Source organism: Amphiprion ocellaris, chromosome 19 (genome assembly GCF_022539595.1).
Source record: "Amphiprion ocellaris isolate individual 3 ecotype Okinawa chromosome 19, ASM2253959v1, whole genome shotgun sequence".
NCBI classification, from domain to species: domain Eukaryota; kingdom Metazoa; phylum Chordata; class Actinopteri; family Pomacentridae; genus Amphiprion; species Amphiprion ocellaris.
In genome coordinates, this window is record NC_072784.1 from 18,345,696 (window position 1) to 18,367,084 (window position 21,389).

Here is a 21,389-nt window from a genome sequence, read left to right on the forward strand (position 1 = left end):
GCGCAGAATAATTTTATGGCTCTTAGGATTCTTTCTTAGTTTTTACACATTGCACAAATGTTTTCCTTGCAAAAATTGCTGAATATCTTGCCACGATATTTAACAATGAAGTTCACCTTCTCATAAATAAATAAATGACATATAAATATTAATAAAACATTAAACAATAAAGCATATTGAATTAAGAATTATTTCTATCACTTTAAATAAAATGGAAAATGAATTCATTTGCTGCCCTGTTCTGCATGACGGTAAGATATAACTATATATAACTATTTTATTTTAATTAAGTGATTGTATCATGAAGTCTGCATTCATTGTGAACACTGTTATACATCCCATAGTGTCAAAAGCACTGTGACTTGGAGTGAGTGTTGGAAAGGCTATATTTTCTGGAAATCGTGCCTCTGGTTGCGTTTGTTAATCATCACTTTTGACTATCCAGATCAGTGGTTTAACCTCAACCAGATTGTATTAGATCTCCTCTGAACTGGTCTCTATGGTTACGGCAAGGTCAAATGTAAAAGGTCATTAGGGAAGCAGATGGCAGTCCCGCCTGACAACAACATCTATAAGCTAGGTGCAGATGTGTGGGAGGGAGGGTGTGCATTTGTGTGTATGTGTCCATCTCTGCATGTTAGCTCTTTCACTGTGGTTTTGTAGAACAGAGACATTTCACGGAAGCAATTAAATAATCTTATATTCTTGCTGCTCTACCTTTAGTTAGGCTAAAAAAAAAAAGTAGCGTATGACAAACTATACAAGTCATGTTTTGGTTCTTGCTTCCCCCAAAGCAACATATGACACTAACTTTATTGGAACAATATGGATGGCTTCCCACTACCAATGTCTTGAGCATCCAGAGGACTTTAGGAATATAATGATGTCCTCTGTGACTGAGATGCATTACTTAAACAAATCTTTTTAGTATCTGTCACTTGTCAGTTAAATAAATCCTCATGCAGTGCTTAAGGGCCCGTGTGCAGCTAGTTTCCCCTGCTGATTTGTTGTCCTACTTTACTCCTCCATGTCGTTTTCTCCTGTTTGCCATTGTCTTCTCCCTGCAGATATAATTCCATATACGCTTACGGTATTTCAGAGGCGCACCATCGGCGGGGAGCTTACAAACTGACAATCTGATTTGATTGAAAACACGGTAAATCCCACGCTGGATCAGGCATTCAATCTCACATCATCACTGACACACTGCCGTCCCATAAACCCACTTCTTAATCCCAAAGCCTTTTTTATTTTGTGGTCAGTGTGCCACCCATTACCACAAATCCCTCTCTCACCCCACCCCCTCCCCATTGCGCACTGTGTGCATCTGCAGGGATGAATCTGAGTTTGGGCACAGCTGGTATCCTCATCCTGTAACCTGTTCTGCTCGGGACGTATTTGTGAATGCACTGGCATGAACTGAGTACCTGGACAATAAGGTCAGACAGACAACCAGCAGATCTGTGCAGCCTTCTGGACTGATGTGATTGTCAGTCTCTGTGGTGGTGCTGCTGCTTGCAGAGGATATTAAGGACTTCCATCCTGGAAGATAAGATCTGTTCCTGGAGAGAAAGACTTCTTAGCCACCCCCTTTATAAGGCAGGGCTCACTTGGAGAGTTGCCATGAAAAACTGTGCCAAAGGAGGACAGGGGATGCAGGAGCCAACGAAAAGAGGAGCAATTTTTTTATGCATTCATGCTATGATGGAAAACTAATACTTTTGCTCTAAAGTACTGATTTGGGGATTGAAGACAATTCATATAATTCTGATGCGCTTTGGAGAAATTTTTATCACTCTGCAGCGGACTTTGAAAGTTTTTTCCTTCCCCTCCTCCAGCCTCATCCTGCATCGGAGAATCTAGACTCCTGCGGAAGGGACGCTACAGAATCTCACCTGGCCTTCAGGACTCGCTGCTAGTTGAGCATATTTACGGATGTGGTAAATCCAGGAGCCACAGAATCACACATCGGTCATGTAAATAAAACGAATTAAAGGGTATAAAAAAGGAGAAGTGCGCGCTCTCGGCGAAGCGCAGCATCAGCACCAGCATCCGATGCGCGTCCCCGCCCCGGTAGAGGCTGCCCGAGATCCCGGGAAGAGGTGCTGGATCTGCGCGAGTTAAAGTTGGGCTGAAGGGGGGTGAGAGGATGCTGCAGAACAATCTACGGTCTAATTAACATAGCCTATGCGGGGAAACGTGTCCTAAATGAAGGATGACTTGCAAAATACTGAGCATATGCCTCTTGTTTTTGGGTTTTCAAGATTGCTCATCACGTAAGTCTTGTAAAACAGCAATTGTTCATGTGTTATCGTTTGCTAGAATATTATAAAAATATCTCAAGGTGTAGATGATATATGTTTAGTGTCGGATCATATGCTGTAAAAGAGAAAAGTTGCAGGATGCGGTTTGGTAGAATAATAAGTGGAAAATACCACTGGAGGGCAAAATATTAGCCGGAGATGTTGGGATGTTTGAAGGGCACCACACGCTGAGATGAAAGCAGACATGGTGTTCACACGCAGATGATTTCATTTTCATGGCTTGTTTTGTCAAATGTGATTTCAACACAGCTGTTCGTGGTGTAACACACCAAAAAAAAAAGTGTAGGAGCAAACCGCGTCGGTCCTGCAGAAGGTGCGCACGGTGCTTCCTTTTGCACCGGGCCGTCTGCATTGCAGTGCTTTCTGTCGGCCAGCGCGCAAGTTTCTGCAGCCTGCGGGGTTCTACTTCTTTTGCAAAGCACCATGCGGGTTTTCTCATGCTCTTAATAGAATAGTGTGCAGATTGTAGTGGTGGTGCATGTTCTTGGTGCTGGAAATCCACATTTTCACAGTGACGCTTGAGGGCTCAGGCTCGGCGTCCTCACCGGGACCAGCCCACTGCAGTACTTTTTTTGGGAAGCCTGCGCACCCATCACCTGCACATAAAGCTCTGCGCCATGTGTTCACCTGGCAGGGGGAATCATTACCTAATGCGAGGGAAGCAGGCATGTGTTTGGATTGATTTGGACAGAGGTGGGGATATGTTTTGGGGCTAAAACTGGGTGAGGGGAGAGGCGCTACACCTCATCCATCACATGCATACTGATGAGCTTGACGTGTGGCCTCAGAGGGGTGTTGGTTATTGGGCTGCTTCAACCCCATCCAGTGCATTGCGTGACTCATTAGCTGAGGAGAGAGTTATGGGCTGTCATGTGACTTCTGGACAATGTGAATTATGGGTGGTGCAAATGGTGATGGGTGGAATAGGCTGAACAGCCATGACACACAAGTCAATATTCATATTCTTTTGGTGAAACCAAAGTTTAGCCCGGTTTGTGCACTTCTGTGGTGACATAAGTGGACGCATGTTTCACCTTCCTGAGCTCTCCCTGTGAGTTATTGAGGAAAAGTGATTTTCCTCTCCAGACACTTCAAAGCATTGTTTGCAAGGAGCTCTGTCACATGGCTTGCTAGGAAGTTAAAAGCTCTCTTGCTGTGCTTTCAAAACTGGAATCAAGGGAAAATAGTTGAGCAGAAGATGTTTGTGAACCTCATATGATCACTGAATGCAACCAGAAAGGTTTGTGTGTATTTGTGTTGTAAAACTTCCTGTTGGTAGTTTATTGCAGGCCAGCACTATATATCTGCTGAGCGGATATGCAGAGTGAAGCAGTGCCAGATTAAAATGGAGCCTCAGATCCCAGAGCACTGTGACCCACCCTGTGGTGGGACTGAGACTCGTTCTCTGTGGTGCTTGTGCGCGTTTGAATTAGGAGGCTGTAATACATATGCATAAATCTGAAGTTTATGCTTTGTGCACTCTGTCATGGTTAGCAGCCCAAGCGGGAGGAGGCTGACAGTTTGTCCATGTGAGGGGAATTGTTATCTTTAGATGGAGATGTTTATTTCTGGGTCTGGATAGGATTTTGATGCCCTGTATAGTTTGTTGTTTTCCTCCTTGGCAGTAGTCGGACACCACCTACTGTGATGCCTGCCTGGGCATGAATTATTTAGTAACACCCCTCTAAAAGAACATGCTATATTTTTACCACCCCTATGTGCTGGTCTGTTGCAGTATTTCTTTTGCTAAAATGTTGGCGGACGCCTGCTTTCAGAGCTGCTGTCTGAATCCACAGCAGATACGCATCGTAGACCAGTGGCAGCAGGAGGAGGTGCCTCTCTGCATACTGTATGCAACCAGCAGTAATGATGTGTCAGTCCAGACAGGCCAGCCTACACTTACAGCAGACTGATGATTCAGCAGGAGTGGTGCTAGAGCTCTACAGAGCCACACACTTCCCCACAGCCCCTTAATGATAAATGGATAATGAGACTTCTCTGTGTGGTGCAGAGAAAAGGAGGAGGGATGCAGGATCAGAGGGAAGAAAAGGGTATAAACCTGGTGACTGGATGCTCCGCAAAGGCTTCAGGTGCACTTTTTACTGCTGCAACATGACAACGCCCACTTGGGGAGAGAAAGAGAGAGGCAGCAGGCAAGAGAGTCTAAAATCCTAAAATGATGAGCAAGAGTATGAGGTAATGGGACACAGTGAACGCAGAAGAGGCTGGATGCCTTTTTAGAGTTGGGATAGAGATAAAAAGAGAGAGGAGTCAGAGTGAGGGGAAGGAAGCGAGACGATGAAAAGGTGGGGATGCTGAGTGCGTGACAGGCTTGCCATAAGGAGGAGCCGAGCAGCTGATTGGCCTGGATTAACCTGCTGCAGTCTGGGATGGAGCTGCTCTCCACATTTTGAGTCAAACACCTCTCCCTTTACTACTAATTGCAGAATTAAAACGAATCAATATTCCAGCCATTAGCAACCAAGGGGGTTTGCTTTTGTAACTGCACCACAAAGCTTCTAATTATTTTTTTTTTTTTGTGCTTGAATAGACATTTGAGCAGTGGATCACTGGGAATAGTTTCACAAGGCAGTAATGGAATGATGCAGCAGAGATCTATTATTGATCTTCCACAGCGTAGCAGGGATGTCAGTATGAGAAAGACAGAGTAAGATGTCAGAGAGGAGACAGAGGCAGAAAGTCAAGGTCACATTTCCCTTTACTCAGCACGTTTCTTCCACCTGAATGTACAGCGTGTCCTTGCATGAAAGGTGATACATCTCCTGCTTGTATAAACAACAGATCCTCCTCTCTAACTCCCCCAGATGAGGTGGAAAATGATGTATTCATGGCCAGCGTGTTTCATATGACATTTACTGTAGTGTGAGGCAGTGGATGAAAAACTTTCCACTTCCTTATTCATATTTATTCACTATATGGATCTGCTCTGATCACAAAGGCTTCTGTTCCTCGACAAAGTTATTCAGATTTTGAGACCCGTCCTCTTCTTGCTCTATCTGCAGTCTGCATTTAATTCTGCTGTCATCTACTGTTTTCTCGCCAATGTCCGCTGTGCTTTCCTCTGTTCTCCATGACCTCTGTGACTGTAAAAACACAAATTACAATGCCAGATCTCCTGTTTACCAGCAAAGAGCTCCAAATGTTTGAAGAGGATTATACTGATAGAATAGGAATTGGAGATTTGAGCTCAGCTTGGAGCTGCTTTCATTTACATCCTTTCTACAGTAGTTGTGCATGCACAGATTGAAACAGTTTTTTTGTGTGTATCTTTTGTCTCCTTCAAGAAAACCTCCCCTTTTATCTATATATTTAGTCTATCTTTATTAAATCTTTTGAGAGTATTAAAGACCATACTTTAGCACTTAAAATGAGACAGTGTTTTTCTTGCAGCTCAAGGTGAGGGCATCAGGCGTTTATCCCCAGTCGTGACACTAAGCAAGATTAGGTAGAATTATGGTCACTTTTATTAGCCGTGGGATGGGAAGTGAGTCTGAGCAGATGGGTGATGATCCTATCATTCTCATAGACACATTCAGGATAGCAACATACTGTGACAAAACCACAGTTTTATTTGTCTTTGACTCTTCCATCACTAAAATGTATGTATTTTTCAAGAAATTCTATATAAAGGCACACATACAAAGACATTATTGTGACGCTGGTAACATTTTATTCTATCTGTGCAGCACCAAACAATACAAAACAAGGTACTTCTTTTTTTTTTTTTTTAATCTTCTTTTGAAAAAGGAAGGTTATGTAACCGCATCACATTTACAGTACTTTATCACAGAAATAGTGTGTACAATCAGTAGCTGTTCATATATTATTGCTAGTTCCAAAACACAGTGTGAAGAAATAAAGATGCAAGAAAGGACACACTCTCTGAGCAGATGTCAGGGCATTTGGCTAGATTTATATGTCCTGGTCTACCTGCTTAAAAGATTGCTATTTAGAGACTGAGCATTGCTGTGAAATCTGAATCTCTGACCTTTTGTAACTGGCAAAAAACACTAACTGTGTTTGTGCTATGCTTTGAGTTTAATTAAATTGATCCAGCCAAATGTGTATTTTTGTCTCACAGAGCACGCATTAGCCTCTGAATAAACTCCAAATGGTGATTTCTTATCAGGCTGTGCAGCAGTGCTCGTCTTTGTTACCCAGAATTCTCACATTTGGATGCTGCATTATGAGAAATCCTTTTTAATAACTCTTGACCTTGGTGTCTTTCATATTGTCACTGCAGGAGAATGTGTTGATCCGCTCATCTCTGGGCTGTATGCCTCCTCCTTTCTGGCCTCTTCCAGATATAACTTCCTGTACTCCGCCAATTTTGCCAAACTCTATGGTAAGTTCTTAATTGTTATGTAGAGTTCATCCATGATTTTATGCTTTTCACCTTGGAGACCACAGCATTTAGACATTTAAACTTATCATAGCAGAGAAGCCCAAGTGTAACTAATAGCATCCACAGTGGCTCCGTTCATTTAGTAGCACCAGTTAGTTATGGCTCTGTGTCAGTATGCACAATACCAGGGTCCTGGCTCTGGAACATCAGATATAGACTTGACCCATAGATGATGCAATTAGTTACAGCTAAGTTTGAGATGTCAAAAAAACCTGCCACATGGAAGGGATGATTGTATGATGGTTATAGATATTAATGTTATCTGTATGTCACACTCTATCTACCTTAGAGTAGCTACAGTCAAGATTTCTTTTGATAATCAAATGGTACTCAAATAAAACCTAATGTTACTTGAAAAATGTTTGCTTGAATAAAAATATAATTACTTTTATGAAAATGCACTTTGAATAAATCATTAAAATTCATGTTTTTTTCACAAAATGTAACCAGCTACTTCCACCTCTGACAATGCGAAGGGAGTCATGCATATTGATGAACCAACGAAGAGTTATCACCTGAATTTGGACTGTTTAGCTGGCCAGCCTGCAACTTAGCTGTTTTGGTTCGCTCTTACTGCTGTCATTGGGCTGTTTTCAGCCACAGGAGCTGCTCTTAAAAGCTCTTAAAATTCACTGCACGCTACCTGCTCAGCACCAAACAGGCAGACAAAATTAACAACTAGCAGATGAAAATAGTAAAGAATTCAACAATGACAGAGTCTAGTATTTCTATCTGGAGATGGTGGAGACAAAAAACAGAGCTAAAAAACTGTGAATATAGGATATATACAGTGTAATTTTCAGGTGGACAGAAGCATGATGACAAATGAATGTTAATGTTGGTCTACAACTGCTGCATGTATAAATGATCAAGGGTTTGCTAGCAAGTTCACCATATAAATTTAAAGGTGATAATAGGTCACTTGTGTTTGCAAGTTGTATCTTCTGCTGCAAGGGAGAAAAAACAAGTTTTTGCATATTTAAACACTACATGCTGTATATTTCCCTTCAGCAGGGAAATGAGGACTCCATTTTAGAACAAGTAATGAAAAAAATTTACTACAATAATTAGATCTTATGCAATAAGATTTAAGGCCAGTGTGAGGTCACAACTGCTTTGGTCATAGACTCATTCTTGTCCCTTCCCTTTTCTCCCTCTCAGGCAGCAGTGGCTGGTCGCCTTCTCCTCGGGACAGACAGCCATGGCTGCAGATAGACCTGGGCAGGAAGTACCGACTGAGGGCAATCGCCACCCAGGGGACCTTCAACTCATACGACTGGGTCACCAAGTACACGCTGCTCTACGGAGACCGTCCAGACTCCTGGACGCCGTACATCATGAATGGAGGCAACTCTGTAGGTGTCACTGTGCCAGCATGGTCGGGGTGGGATAAGGGCCTTAACAGGGATGAGTCGAGGATTAACTAGTCAAACGTAATCTTTTATAGCCGATTTTGGATTCAGTGGTTGTTTCATTATATTCATTGTCACTGGCGTTGAAACAAAGACAGCCCAGCATATTATCTCTCTCAGCACTGACAAAGCTAATCTCATCATCAGTCCATCCACAGTCTCATAATAAGGCGTTAACACCATTACAGGGACTCAATAACTCTCTCCACCCGGTCCCTTTCTCATCTGTTTGCAGACTATGCCTGGTAACTGGAATTATTATCAGGTGAAGAGGAATGTCTTCCATTACGCCTTCACTGCTAAACACATCCGTCTGCTGCCTCTGGCATGGAACACAGAGAATGGAGGGAAGATTGGTGTGAGGCTGGAGCTCTTTGGCTGCTCTTACGGTAAAAATGACTGATAGATGAGGGATTTACTGATTCTGATTCACATCCAGGGACATTCTACAATCCCAGTGCTTAATCATACTTGACGATATGCCACTAAATCTAAGTGCCAGCTATGGTGCAGTATGTTACTAGTTAATAAATGCCTACTCTCAGTATCATCTGAGTCATACTGATGATCATCATACACTAGATAAAATGCCAAACACATCCAAAGAGCTCTAGGAAATGGGCCATGTAGCATTTTATACAGATAATCTTTATAACCTAATACACACCTTACATGAAACATTTAAATGCCCTAAAGTTACATCAATAAGAGGGAATCCAGTTTGAAATTTTGTTTGTCCTTTGTTTCAGATTCCTATGTAGTGCAGTATAATGGGGATGACTCAGTGGTCTACATGTACCCAGAAAAAAGATCCCGCACACTGCAAGACCACATTGCCATAAATTTCAAGACTCTAGAGCAGGACGGCCTCCTGTTACACAGCGAGGGGATCCAGGGAGACCTCTTCACCCTGGAGCTGAAGAGGGGCCGTCTTTACCTCCACATCAGCCTTGGTACAGTGAAATTTTGAAATTTATGAAATGGATCTCGTTGTAGCGGGTAAAGTAAATAATGACTGACATCAACATCCATCTCAGAGGGAAGCAGGCTTTTCTTAATCCAGAAATAAAGCCAAGTTGTCTGAGTAGAGATGTCAGCACTGCTCACTAGACTGTTGACTGCAGACTTACAGTTGCTTGAGTGTCAGAGGTGGAGCATTTTCTGTCAGTTTTACATTGTTTCGTGAAGATTTGTTTTTATTTTTTAAGTTCTTCTGTGCTTTTCTATGGTTTTTCAGGAAGCAGCGTCGTGCACAAAGTCAGTGGCCGAACCACACTGACTGCAGGAAGCCTTCTTGATAATCTACACTGGCACTATGTTACTATCAAGCGCTATGGTCGACAGGTGAACTTCACAGTGGATAGTCAGACAGTGACAGCTATCTGCAATGGCGATTTTACTCACCTGGATCTCGATACACAGGTACCTCATAATTGCTCTTTAATTTGATTACATGAATATTAGTGAATTTGGGATAAAGCTCTACTTTAATGAGGGTAAATAACTGTCTTAATATCTGTGCTTAGATGTATGTAGGAGGAGTAATAGAGCAGAACTTGCCACACCTACCAACCACACCAAATTTTCGTGGCTGCCTGGAAAATGTCTTCATCAATGGCATCAACATCATCGACAAGGCCAAGAATGAAGACTCTGACATCCGTATACCACGGAGGGTAGGGCATTTAAACAGCAATATCACGGTTTCGTGTGATTCCCATTCATATTTGCAACTTATACTAATTGCAACTTATCTGCTTTACAATCACCGAAATGTCCTTTCTCTTTCTATCTAGAAAAAGATGCATTACGCCTGCCGTGACATCCTCCTCAAACCCATGACCTTTGCTGGGCCCAACAACTACCTGCAGGTGCCAGGCTTCTTCAGGAGGCCTCGCATGTTTGTCAAGTTCAAGTTCCGCTCGTGGGACTACACGGGGCTGCTAATGTTCACTCGCTTTGCAGATGATCTTGGTGCGCTCGAGTTAGGCCTGAGTGAGGGGCAGATCAATGTCACTATATTCCAGCCTGGCAAGAAGAAACTACAGTTTGCTGCAGGTGGGCTTGAATTTAAAGATTTCTCTTAAAGATTCTGGAACATAAAATCTCTTTTGCTTCATGGAATTGACTGTTGACACAAAATCTAGATACAGAGTAGCTATAACTGTTCTTTAAGTCTTAAGTGCATCAATTAATTATGTTTGGTTGAAATCCAAAGCTTCAGGTTACAAAACTATGACTGGGCAATCCTTGTTTAGAATCAGGGTTTTGCTTGCAACTGTGTGAATTTTGTTCATTGTGCATGCAATTTCTCTGTTGATTGTAGTATCACTGCATTCTGACAGTATTTGTCTTGCTCTTTAGGATACAGACTAAATGACGGTTACTGGCATACAGTGGATTTAGCAGCAAGAGACAACCTCCTGACTCTCACCATCGATGAGGAGGAGGGTTCGCCACTAAGGATCACCAACCCTTTCACCATCCGCACAGGAGATCGCTACTTTTTTGGAGGTGAAGTGATGATTGAAATGACTACTGATACCACAATGACCCCATATCCCAAATCTGTACTCTAATCTTAACTGCAACATTTGCTTTCCTGCTCTCAGGTTGTCCAAAAACCAATAACACCATAAGAAAGTGCGAGACCAAGTTAAATCGGTTCCATGGCTGCATGCAGCATATCTTCATAGACAACGAACAGCTTGATATAGACATTATCCTGCAGCGACAGTGGGGACGATATGCTGAGCTGTTGTTAGGCACCTGTGGGATCACTGACAGGTAGGATATTCATGATTTATCTTGGAGCAAACCCAACTGAGTTAGCTTAATTTAAAAAAAAGACTAGTGGTTCTTTACTGTACATCATAGTGACTCATTTATCACTTATAATATGTGAAGATAGTTCAGACATGATGTTTAGACTGTTAAAAAAAAAGAATCTGTTTTATTTACAGATGCACTCCAAATCCATGTGAACATGAAGGCAGATGCATCCAGTCCTGGGATGATTTCATCTGCCTGTGTGAGAACACAGGCTATAAAGGAGAAGTGTGTCACATGTGTAAGTGCAAGCTGATAATCTCATCACAGTAGAAAGTATTTCTTTTCCAGATAATTACACCTGGCCTGTGCTATGTTTCTCCCTAATAACAACAAATCGATCATGTCTCTCCCCCTAACAGCGGTTTATAAAGAATCATGCGAGGCCTACAGACTCAGTGGCAAATATTGGTCTGGAAACTACACCATCGATCCTGATCTCAGTGGGCCGCTGAAGCCATTTGAAGTGTACTGTAAAATGAAGTGTAAGTAATTACTGTCACTAATAAAATACAACTTTATAATCCATGTGTTTAGTATTTGTCGGATCATGGGTTGTTACTGAGTCGTGGGAGAACAAGAAGTTGTGTGATTATGTTTCAGTGCTGAGAAATGTGTACTGACATTTCATGGGACATTTAAAGGGTTTATATAACTAGATACATCCAGCTGTTTCTGTCCATGTGTGTTGGAATATTGTGCTTTCTGTCTGCCAGTACACTGTGTCCAAGATTTCTGTTAATATTCTTAGCAGACATTACATTGCTTTTCATCTTTTCTTCATTTTTCTTGTTATTTTTGTCCCCCTTCTCTGTGCAGCATATAAAGCTTGGACAGTGATTATGCATGATCGAGTGGATGGTACCAAGGTGTCTGGGAGTTCAATAGACAAACCCTATATAGGAGATGTTAACTACTGGAATGCCTCCTGGGATGAAGTCACTGCTCTTGCCAACACCTCCATGTACTGTGAGCAGTGGATTGACTACTCTTGCTATAAGTCCCGCCTCCTCAACACCGGCAGTAAGTGGGATTAGTTAGGTTTTTATGCTTGTAATGTGCTGATGGTCAATAGAGAAGACTTAAATTACATGCAATCACAATTTCTTTTTCAAAATAGATGGAAGACCTTTTGGTTACTGGATTGGTCGCAACAATGAGAGTCACTACTACTGGGGTGGGACATTCAGAGAAGTTCAAAAATGTGGCTGCTCCATCAACCAAACCTGCGTTGACCCCAAGTTTCAATGCAACTGTGATGCCGACTATAGACAATGGTGAGAAAAATACACATTAAGCAGGTTTACATTGTGTTTCACACTCTGACATTAATGTTTTAACATCCCATCTGTGGCTTTTCAGGTATTCTGATAAGGGCTACTTGGACTTCAGAGACCACCTGCCTGTGAGAAGGGTGGTGGTCGGAGACACCAACAGGACTGGCTCAGAAGCACAGTTCACAGTCGGGCCGCTCCGCTGCCACGGCGACAGTGAGATTCTGGGTTGTGTCCACACAGTGATCTTCAGTGTTGCGAATGGGTGGGAGCTGTTCTTTAAATATATTTCTGTTTTCCACAGGAAACATCTGGAACACCATAGCCTTCATCAAGCCCACCTACATAACCTTCCCCACCCTAAAGCCTGCAACCACTGTTGACATCTCCTTCCACTTCAAAACCTATCGCGACCACGGTGTCTTCCTGGAGAACTCCGATGACCACCTCAAAAACTTTATAAGAGTAGAGCTCAATAGTGAGTGCATTCACCTGCTGGAACTTTTCTCCTTATGCAACTGGAAGATTTATCTAAAGAGTTCCTCCAAGTTTTTTTAAAATAACTTCTCCTTTCTTTTTCTTCTTTTCTCTCCCAGCCACCCATAATCTTGTGTTTGTCTTTATGGTTGGCGACGGCATCCTTAATGTGACCCTACGCTCACCTGTACCACTCAATGACAATGAATGGCATTTTGTTCAGGCAGAACTTAACGTAAAATTGGCCCGAATCAAGGTAGATTATCAACCATGGGCTGTCACACGCTTCCCAGGTCAGACGTTTGTCACCATGCAGTTCACACATCCTATCCTAGTAGGTAGGTGAACTTGGAAATTTGAAAATTTTAAATGCCATGAATTAAAATGTCGTCTCTAAACTCTGAAAAAAACGCTGACAAAAGTATCCTTTGTCATAGGTGCAGCCAACCGCACCCTTAGACCTTTCTTGGGGTGTCTTCGGGGGTTACGGATGAACGGTATACCTTTTGATTTAGAGGGGAAAGTAAATGAAGAACAAGGCGTAAGAAGGAACTGTACTGGACAGTGTCTCAATGCTACCATACCATGTAGAAACAGCGGCCAGTGTATTGAGGGCTATGCTTCCTACACATGTGACTGCAACAACACAGCTTTCGATGGTTTTTACTGCCATAAAGGTGAGTTCATGTGCAAGTTTCTTAACTGTCATCAACTGCAGCAGCACTTTGGAAACAAATGCTGATGTCCTTTTCCACAATGATCTTTTCTGAAGATATTGGAGCTTACTTTGAAATCGGATCGTGGCTGAGGTACAACATACGAAAGAAGCCCATAACAGATGAAGCGGCATGGGCCAACTGGATCGACCCTCACTATGACAATTTCAGCCTCGGCTACAATGACACAGCAGATGATATAGAATTCAGTTTCAGCACAGTTCACACGCCAGCTGTACTGCTCTACATCAGCTCCTTCGTCCAGGATTACATCGCCGTGATCCTCAAGACTGATGGTAGGAGAAGCTAAGAAACATGCATTAATGGAAATGGGAAATCTGTAACTTTTGCTTTAAAATGGCATTGGGTATATTCTAATGACAGTCTCCCAAAACTAGCCTAAAACTGTTCAGCAAGATAGCGTATGTTATTAATGTATGTTGTTGCTTTTCTTCCTACAGGTAGTGTAGATCTGAGGTATAAGCTGGGTCTCATAACACACAAGTACCAGCTGACTCACCGAAACCTGGCCGATGGATACCCTCACTATGTGAACATAACCAGGCACAACAGAACCATCAAAACACAGGTTCATACTCTCACTACTGCCACTGTGGAAACTGTGATCTGTGTTAATCAAATCATTTTAATAATAGAGAACTTTGTGCTGCTGTAGAAACATCTAAGGTTGTTCGATAATATTCTACAAGTGATAAAAATACTAAAATTGGTACACATCTTGAGGGAATGAAAAACATTTTGGGATTCGATTTGTGCTTAGATGGGAGGATTCATAGCATTCCTTTAGTGGTTGCTATAACCAGTAGTTGGTTAGCTTAGCTTAGCTTAGCTTAACATAAAAACTAGAAACAAGGAGATACAGTTAACATGTCTCTATCACCTGCCTTCCAGGTAATTTTGCTACCTTTGAAGAGGATGCAGACTGGCATTTCACATTGTTTCCAGTGATGAAATTTGCATACATCTTCTTATCTAACATTTGGCAAGGAAGTGAAAGAGCATATTTCCTCAATTTTTAACTATTTCAGATCATATACTTAGAATAGGGCTCAAATGCAGCGCAAATAGTTGCATTGGAGTATAACTGCATTAATAAGTTATCAAGCAATGAGGAGTTTTTTAAAGGGCAAATAAAGTTTCTCATTATTTCCCATCACGTAAATATTTGGCATGTACCTAATTTCTCCCTACCCATAGGTGGATTACATGGAACCCATAGTGGAGAAGATAACCTTGGTGGAAGATGCCAGGTTTGACTCTCCAAAGTCCATGTTCATGGGCAGAGTGATGGGTAAAAACCTTTTTTTTTCAACTGTTTGCATACAATGACTTCATTTGCAGCCAGAATTATTTATGAATACTCTGTTTAGGGGAAAAAAAGTTTCATGATGTGTAATTTCTTGTGTGTTCTCTTTCAGAGGTTGGTGACATTGACTATGAGATTCAGAGACACAATGCTCCAGGCTTCATTGGCTGCATATCTGGGGTGCGATACAACGTCTACGCCCCTCTGAAGGCCCTCTTCCGTCCCAATGAAACAGACCCTCCGGTGACGACGCAAGGTTATGTCTCTGAGTCCAACTGTGGTGCCTTCCCTCCTGTCCTGGGTTATGTTCCATGGGAGGTAGACCCCTGGTTTACTACCATAGGTGAGGTTCTATGTATGCTCTGCAGCGTGTCGCTACATAGAGGGAATATTATTTTCTTCTCATCCACTTAACTATCCATCTCTCTCTTACAGAGTATTTTTATATCCACGATGACCTCGGTCTGTTTTGGATAACAGGTGAGCTTCCATTTTTTCTCATTTTTAAATACTCTTTGATCACTTATGTTGTGACGTTTTACTGTTTCATTTGGTTTGTTTTGACGCGCCGCTCCTCTCCCTCTTTTCTGCTTCACTGTTTCCCTCCTGTCCCAGATGACACAAATCAACCGTTTGAAATTCTCTTTCCTTTTTTCCTAAAATCCTCTAATCCTAAATTAGAGCAGAGTTGTCGGATTCCAGCACAGGCTTTTGAGTGTTTATTCAAGCTTCTGACTACAGGCTCAGTTTTATTACATGTGGGACAAAACCAAAGACACGGTAAAATAAACATTTTAAATGAATTCTATGCATTTTACCAAATACAATATTTGATCCTGTTCAAGTGTATCAGTAAAATGAACACTAAAAAATTATTATTTGCAGGAAATGCTGTGAGTACTGTGAAGTATACTGAAATTAATGTTACTTTATGTAAAGGTATACTTAAAATAGATTCAAATAAATATACATTAATAGTCCATACAATAAACAGTACTATTGGAAACATATTTTTGATACAAGTAAATGTAAGATATCTTCATATTCTTCTTTCCTGTGTATAATCATAGATATTGTGTTAATTCAATCAAATATCAGTGATTACTCTGATAAATAAAAATGACTCATAACTGAGTGATGAGTATTTATCCCTGTCAGCACAGATATGATTACCTTAAAAAGAAACTAGGAAGAAACTGAAGCTGCACAATGACAAATGTCCTCCTTTCATCACAGATGTCTGCAAAATATGAATATTTAACATATTTCTGAACCTATGTGATCCACATGGTAACACTGCACTTTATCACAAGAGGATGTCTTGAGTGCTGAGAGCAGATGAACGGTCTGCAGCACAACGTTAGAGATGATGGGGGGAAAAAAGATATAAAAGTAGAGCAGGTCCCCCTGATGAGCAGGAGAGGCTGGAGTCTCAGGATTAAACTGCAGCACAGAGACTCCCTGCTCCATCCCTGTCTGAGACCTTTACTGGATCAGCTATATTTAGTCTGGACGGGCCCAGCTTACTGTTCATCATTGATAGATGCTCCAGCTTAATAGACCATTTAGCTTCAGAGATATTATGCTAATGCAGGGCATCAGCATGTCATGAAAGATTAGTGCACCACTCAGGCATCCCAACAATGGTCCCCCCTAGATATCAGACATGTCAGATACACCGCTAAGGATGGTTGAGAAGTGACACCTCTGATAAAATATATTGTTGATAAAATCAAATCCTTTGGTGCACTGCTAAAGAAATTCATTTACAAGGATATTGAAAATATGTGTTTTTCCTTCATTTGCCTTGCGGTCCAGATTTTGCAGTTGCTTTGCTGCTCTAAAAGCTGTGATAAGTGCATTATAGCACTCCCAGAGAAAACATCATACTGCAGAACATCACGTTATACTATTAGCAGTATCAGCATCAATCTCTTTTCTATATGCGTTTAGGATGGATATAAACCAGACGCCTTTCTCTGCATGCACTGGCAGAAAGCCTGGCAAACACTGTGGACATTTCACCGTTGCATTACACAGAGAACACCATGACTGACAAACAAACACACACCTACAGGCAGTTTAACGTCTCTGTTTCACCTGACCTGCATGTCTTCTGACTGTGGCGGGAAAGGCAAGCAAACACAGAGGGAACATTTAAACAACACCCAGAGCAGAGGTCTGAACCTTTCAGCTGTAAGGCACCAGCTTGAGCTACTGAACAGTTGTTCTGCATTGTACAGTCAGGATGTACAACCACATTACAACTCTAGTTTGGATGCGATTTCAGTCTGATAACACTCTACCATGACTGGGTTACTTCAAGTCCATCTTCACAGAACTCCAAGCTGGAACCACTCATAGATTGTATCTAATTCAAAATGCAGCAGCCTGCAGCCTGGAGACTGAACAGAACACCCAGAGCTGAGCACATCTGTCTTGTCTTCGAAAATAATCTCCACTGGCTGTCTAAGACGCACCTTCAGGTGTATAAAACCAGGCTGCATAGCATAAATCCGATCATTTCCTCAATTTACAAACCCAGCAGACTCCTCAGACCACAAGACAACAGTCTAGTTATGTCTTGAATACCTTAATCTGATTAGATTCCTAAACCCAAAAAGATGGACAAAGTTTTCTGTTCTGAGACTTTCACTTGATTTGCCATCATGGACAATTTTTGTTAGTTTTTATTAATTACAGCATTCTCAGATAATATTTTACAGTTTTTGTATCTTATCATCACTATTGCATTGATTTTTTTCTCTTTATCTTCCTTCTGCCCTGTTGATATTTGCTTTGCTTATTTTTTTTGTTTTCCACTGTCAAGCACTTGAACAAAATGAGTGAAAAGAAAACGATCTGGATAGTGTCAGCAGCGATACCATGCTCAAACACACAAATAAAAAAAACAACACACCACTATATGAATACACTGGACCTAAGAGGTTGCAGAACTACACAGCACTAAATGTGTGATGTAGCTATTCAATGTGCAATTTAGAGCAACATGTCATTTAGAGACCCACAATGTGAGCCTCAGATTCATCCACACCAAGAGTTTGTCTGATTTAATGGAATAAATTAGCACTAAAAATTCACACATCTGCTCCTCATCAGTATTTCGAGCAGCACCTTCTTCCTCGCTGGCTTGCAGATTAACTCTGACTGTGCTATTTTTATCCCACAGTTATTGTCATCCTGGCGCTGCTGATGCTCTTCGGAGGCCTGTACAGCATCTACGTCTACGCTTACCAGCAGAAGGGCAGTTACCACACCAATGAACCCAAAAACCTGGAGTCTCCCAGCAGCTCCAGGCCACTGACTGAGACCTTGAGGAGAGAAAAAAAGAACCTCCCAGAAATTGAAGAGGAGTTCAGGAGCGACTAGCATCACCGGACCTCTGGGGCAAAGGGTGGGGTTTGACTAGGGGGGGATGGAGCGAGGGAAATAGCACTTACAAAAACCACAGATACCTGTGTTAAGTTTTCAAATTATTTTCTTTTTTTTGGGTTTTTTTTTACATTTTGGTTTGTGTTTCTTCCCCCGGTTGAGTGGGATACGACGCCTGGTGCTCTATATAGTATGTATTTTGGTAAGTTCTAGTTTTGCTGGGTTCAAAATTCAAATTAAGCCCCAAGTTGCATGAGTAGCCAACAAGTCTCACACTGTATCACAGGGTGAAATACTGAAGTGCCTCATCTGAGCAAGCTGGATCTGAAGTAACCATAATAGCTTATTCAGATAGGGTTTAGATTAGCCACTGTGGGGGAAAAAGGGGATTACAAGAGATTTTTTAATTGGAACATCAACTTTAAGTATTTAGGGTTTTATTAATTGATTTCTTTTCTGAGCCATTTTCAAGACCGACAAAAGCTACTGAAAGCTGACTGTATACATCTAAACTGTACCTTTTGATGACAATCTCTCACGGAGCCATTTTTGACATCATAGCTCATAATCTGTCTTGAGTTAGAGTAGTGAGCACAACTAAGAGCTGGTGAACAAAAGCAAAATGACAAAAGTACAAATCAAACTAGTGTTCATGAATAAAAACAACTAACCCGAAGATAGAGAGAGAACATACTGACGAGCATGGAGCTTTGAAATGTTTAGCTTTGAAGACACATTTAAAGATTGTAAAAGGTATCTACGCTTCTATTTGTTGTATTGCAGCCTATAACAGTGCATTACTTATACAGAATGGTACGTGTAAGTGGTTCAGAATTGCCATAGTGTCAGTAGATAGCAGCTTTGCCGATTACAGTACGCTCAGATTCATGACACTTTCTCAACCGTGGGGCTTTTGGGGATGAGAGTGTAGTAGTTTGAAGTCACAGTACCTCTGGGTGTGAGAGCTAGCAGACCGTTGGTGTACTGCAGAATCAAAGTCAAGGTGATGATGCTTGCCAGGGACAGAAATATCCAACTTCTCATTCCTACCGTCTTACCTATATTATGGTCAAGCTGCCAATAGCTTGGTGCTACAGAGTGTTTGACTCAACAGGCATCTCTGATGACAGAGTTATTTAAAAAGATCAGTCCTTTCAAAATACTTCCATCTGCAGTAATAACTTTCAGGGAACAGCTGCTCCCTATGTGACCATGTGGAGAAGCATACACATAAACACATGCACACACACAGTAACATATGTACAGAGGACCACAAGAGTGTAAATGCTAATCTTTTGCTTCACACCGCTCCAATATTTTTGCTGTAGAACAGTAGCTGATGACCATGTCATCGCTGCTGCTGCTGCTTGTTTAGCTGCTCCCAGTGGAAAGTTTAAAGAAAAAAATAAGAAAAAAATCCTACCTTGAGTCAAATGAAATTTCCTTTTATGGGAAGATGAAATTTCAGTTGATGTTTCATGCAACCAAAGCTTAGGGCTATCATCACTCACTGCAGTTCTCCTTGACACTAAAGCACTGTTGTGTATGTGGAAAAAAAGAAAAAAATAGTATTACATTTGCAACATGTCAGCTATGCATATGTAGAGCATGAGCGCACTTTGCAGTTACATGCAATAATATGAGCTTCTTCCAGTCACCGATGATGTTAATTTGCAAATGCACACTAGCAACTAGGATGTAATGAGTGTATACGTGAATATATGAATAATGTGTTAAGCGACTTTGTTATTCCTATAGTTTATACAAAACAGTTAAATGGAGAGGTTTGAATGTAAATCCTTTGACTCGGTAGCTTTTGTGAATGCTCAGGATAAAGAAAGTACAGTTCTAGTTCTCTGTAGCACTGATACACCTCCTAAACATTGTTGGTCCTCTTCCGTTGCAGATGGGCAGAACTGTGCGAAATTCAGGATGTACAGTAAATGTAATTAAAAGCTGCAATTACTGTAAAGGCATGACTTGCCAATAATGTATGAACATGTACAGATTTGGCCAAAAGTGGCATTTACAGGCTATATTTTTAAGAATGTGCTGTAATAAGTTGAATGAAAGTGAAAAGTGAGCAAACGGAGTGAAACTGATGGATTTGCGATCGATGCAAAGAATGATTTGTGTTTTTGTTATATGGACAATCACCACTCAAACTTCATATTAGAAACAACACTGGGGTCAAATACGCTTTGTTGCCTATTAGGAAAGAGTCGACTTATGTATTATATAAATGTATACACCTTACTTACTGTATTCATTGGTAAATGGACTATAGACATTCAGCCTAGCAGTGTCACATTATTGCAACTCACTATTCATGTGTGGTCCCTGGAGCGTGTGTTTGTGTGACTGACTGGAAGTTTTAGTGTTTGTGTATTCATAGTCACCAACTTAAACAAATGTGCAGTGATGCCAACTGTCCAACTCACTTAGTGCACCAACAGTAATACAGCGAGACAGAAACAAGGCGTGGTGTTGTTCAGCTGTGGCTTCTTCTTCTTCTTCTTCTTCTACAGGCATCAGGCTTTTGTGAGATTACAAGCACGGTCCTGAAGTCACCATCTAACATCCAAATGATGGCCGAAAGGATAAACTGGATTGAATTAAAATGGCCAGTAGAGGGAGTCAGCCAGCAGGATGTTGTCAGCTCAGACAGGGTATCTGCTGATTCCTTACAATATGAGACTCTGTTTAATGCTTCCTAAGATTAATGCCAAAATAGAAAAGCATATTTAAAGAGGCATAAGGTTAAATTAGATCCAGCGAAAAGATTTGCATGTTATTCTGTTCTGTTCAGCAGGCACTTGAAGAGATTCCAGTACATACAAAAGCCTTAATAGATCTGCAGACACCCTGTCAACGGTGGTGTCATGTGTGACATCAGGCGATAACACACCAGAGTGAGGAGGAGGAGGAGGAGGAGGAGGAGGCAGGTCAGACCAGGTTAGACTCTGCACATTCAAACTAAATCCTTCTGGAACAACTACTAGAAATAACAACTGTGTTTTTGATCACACTGGAATTTAGGATTCTTTTATTTTCTGTTCTTCTGTATGCTCGAGTTTGTTTTGTAATAATTTCACTGTAAATGACCATTACTGTGTAAATCAAGGCAAAGCCAAACTGTCATCTCAATAAAACCAAGCTTGAAGGAAACTTGGTTTGAGGTGATTATTCACACAAAAAAGGACGAGGACAG

General features: G+C 41.4%; 1 protein-coding gene across 1 annotated transcript; it reads left to right on the forward strand.

Moving 5' to 3' along the window:
* The first annotated feature begins 1,366 nt into the window (after positions 1-1,366).
* cntnap1 (contactin associated protein 1) lies at positions 1,367-21,346 on the forward strand. The gene is made up of 24 exons (XM_023264186.3): positions 1,367-2,276; positions 6,589-6,690; positions 7,912-8,105; positions 8,398-8,551; positions 8,912-9,115; positions 9,400-9,584; positions 9,689-9,838; positions 9,959-10,220; positions 10,527-10,676; positions 10,775-10,949; positions 11,126-11,232; positions 11,354-11,476; positions 11,811-12,014; positions 12,112-12,268; positions 12,354-12,481; positions 12,570-12,743; positions 12,862-13,080; positions 13,180-13,419; positions 13,515-13,754; positions 13,920-14,047; positions 14,677-14,770; positions 14,898-15,128; positions 15,221-15,265; positions 17,976-21,346. The coding sequence occupies exons 1-24, from the start codon at positions 2,216-2,218 to the stop codon at positions 18,173-18,175; spliced, it is 3,927 nt and encodes a 1,308-aa protein (XP_023119954.1). The 5' UTR covers positions 1,367-2,215; the 3' UTR covers positions 18,176-21,346.
* Positions 21,347-21,389: the final 43 nt, after the last annotated feature.

Coding starts and splice junctions, on each gene's coding strand:
- cntnap1 (XM_023264186.3), top strand. CDS start 2,216: ATGACTTGCAAAATACTGAGCATATGCCTCTTGTTTTTGGGTTTTCAA. Junction 13,420..13,514: donor TGGTTTTTACTGCCATAAAG/GTGAGTTCATGT, acceptor TCTTTTCTGAAG/ATATTGGAGCTTACTTTGAA. Junction 14,048..14,676: donor ACAGAACCATCAAAACACAG/GTTCATACTCTC, acceptor CCCTACCCATAG/GTGGATTACATGGAACCCAT.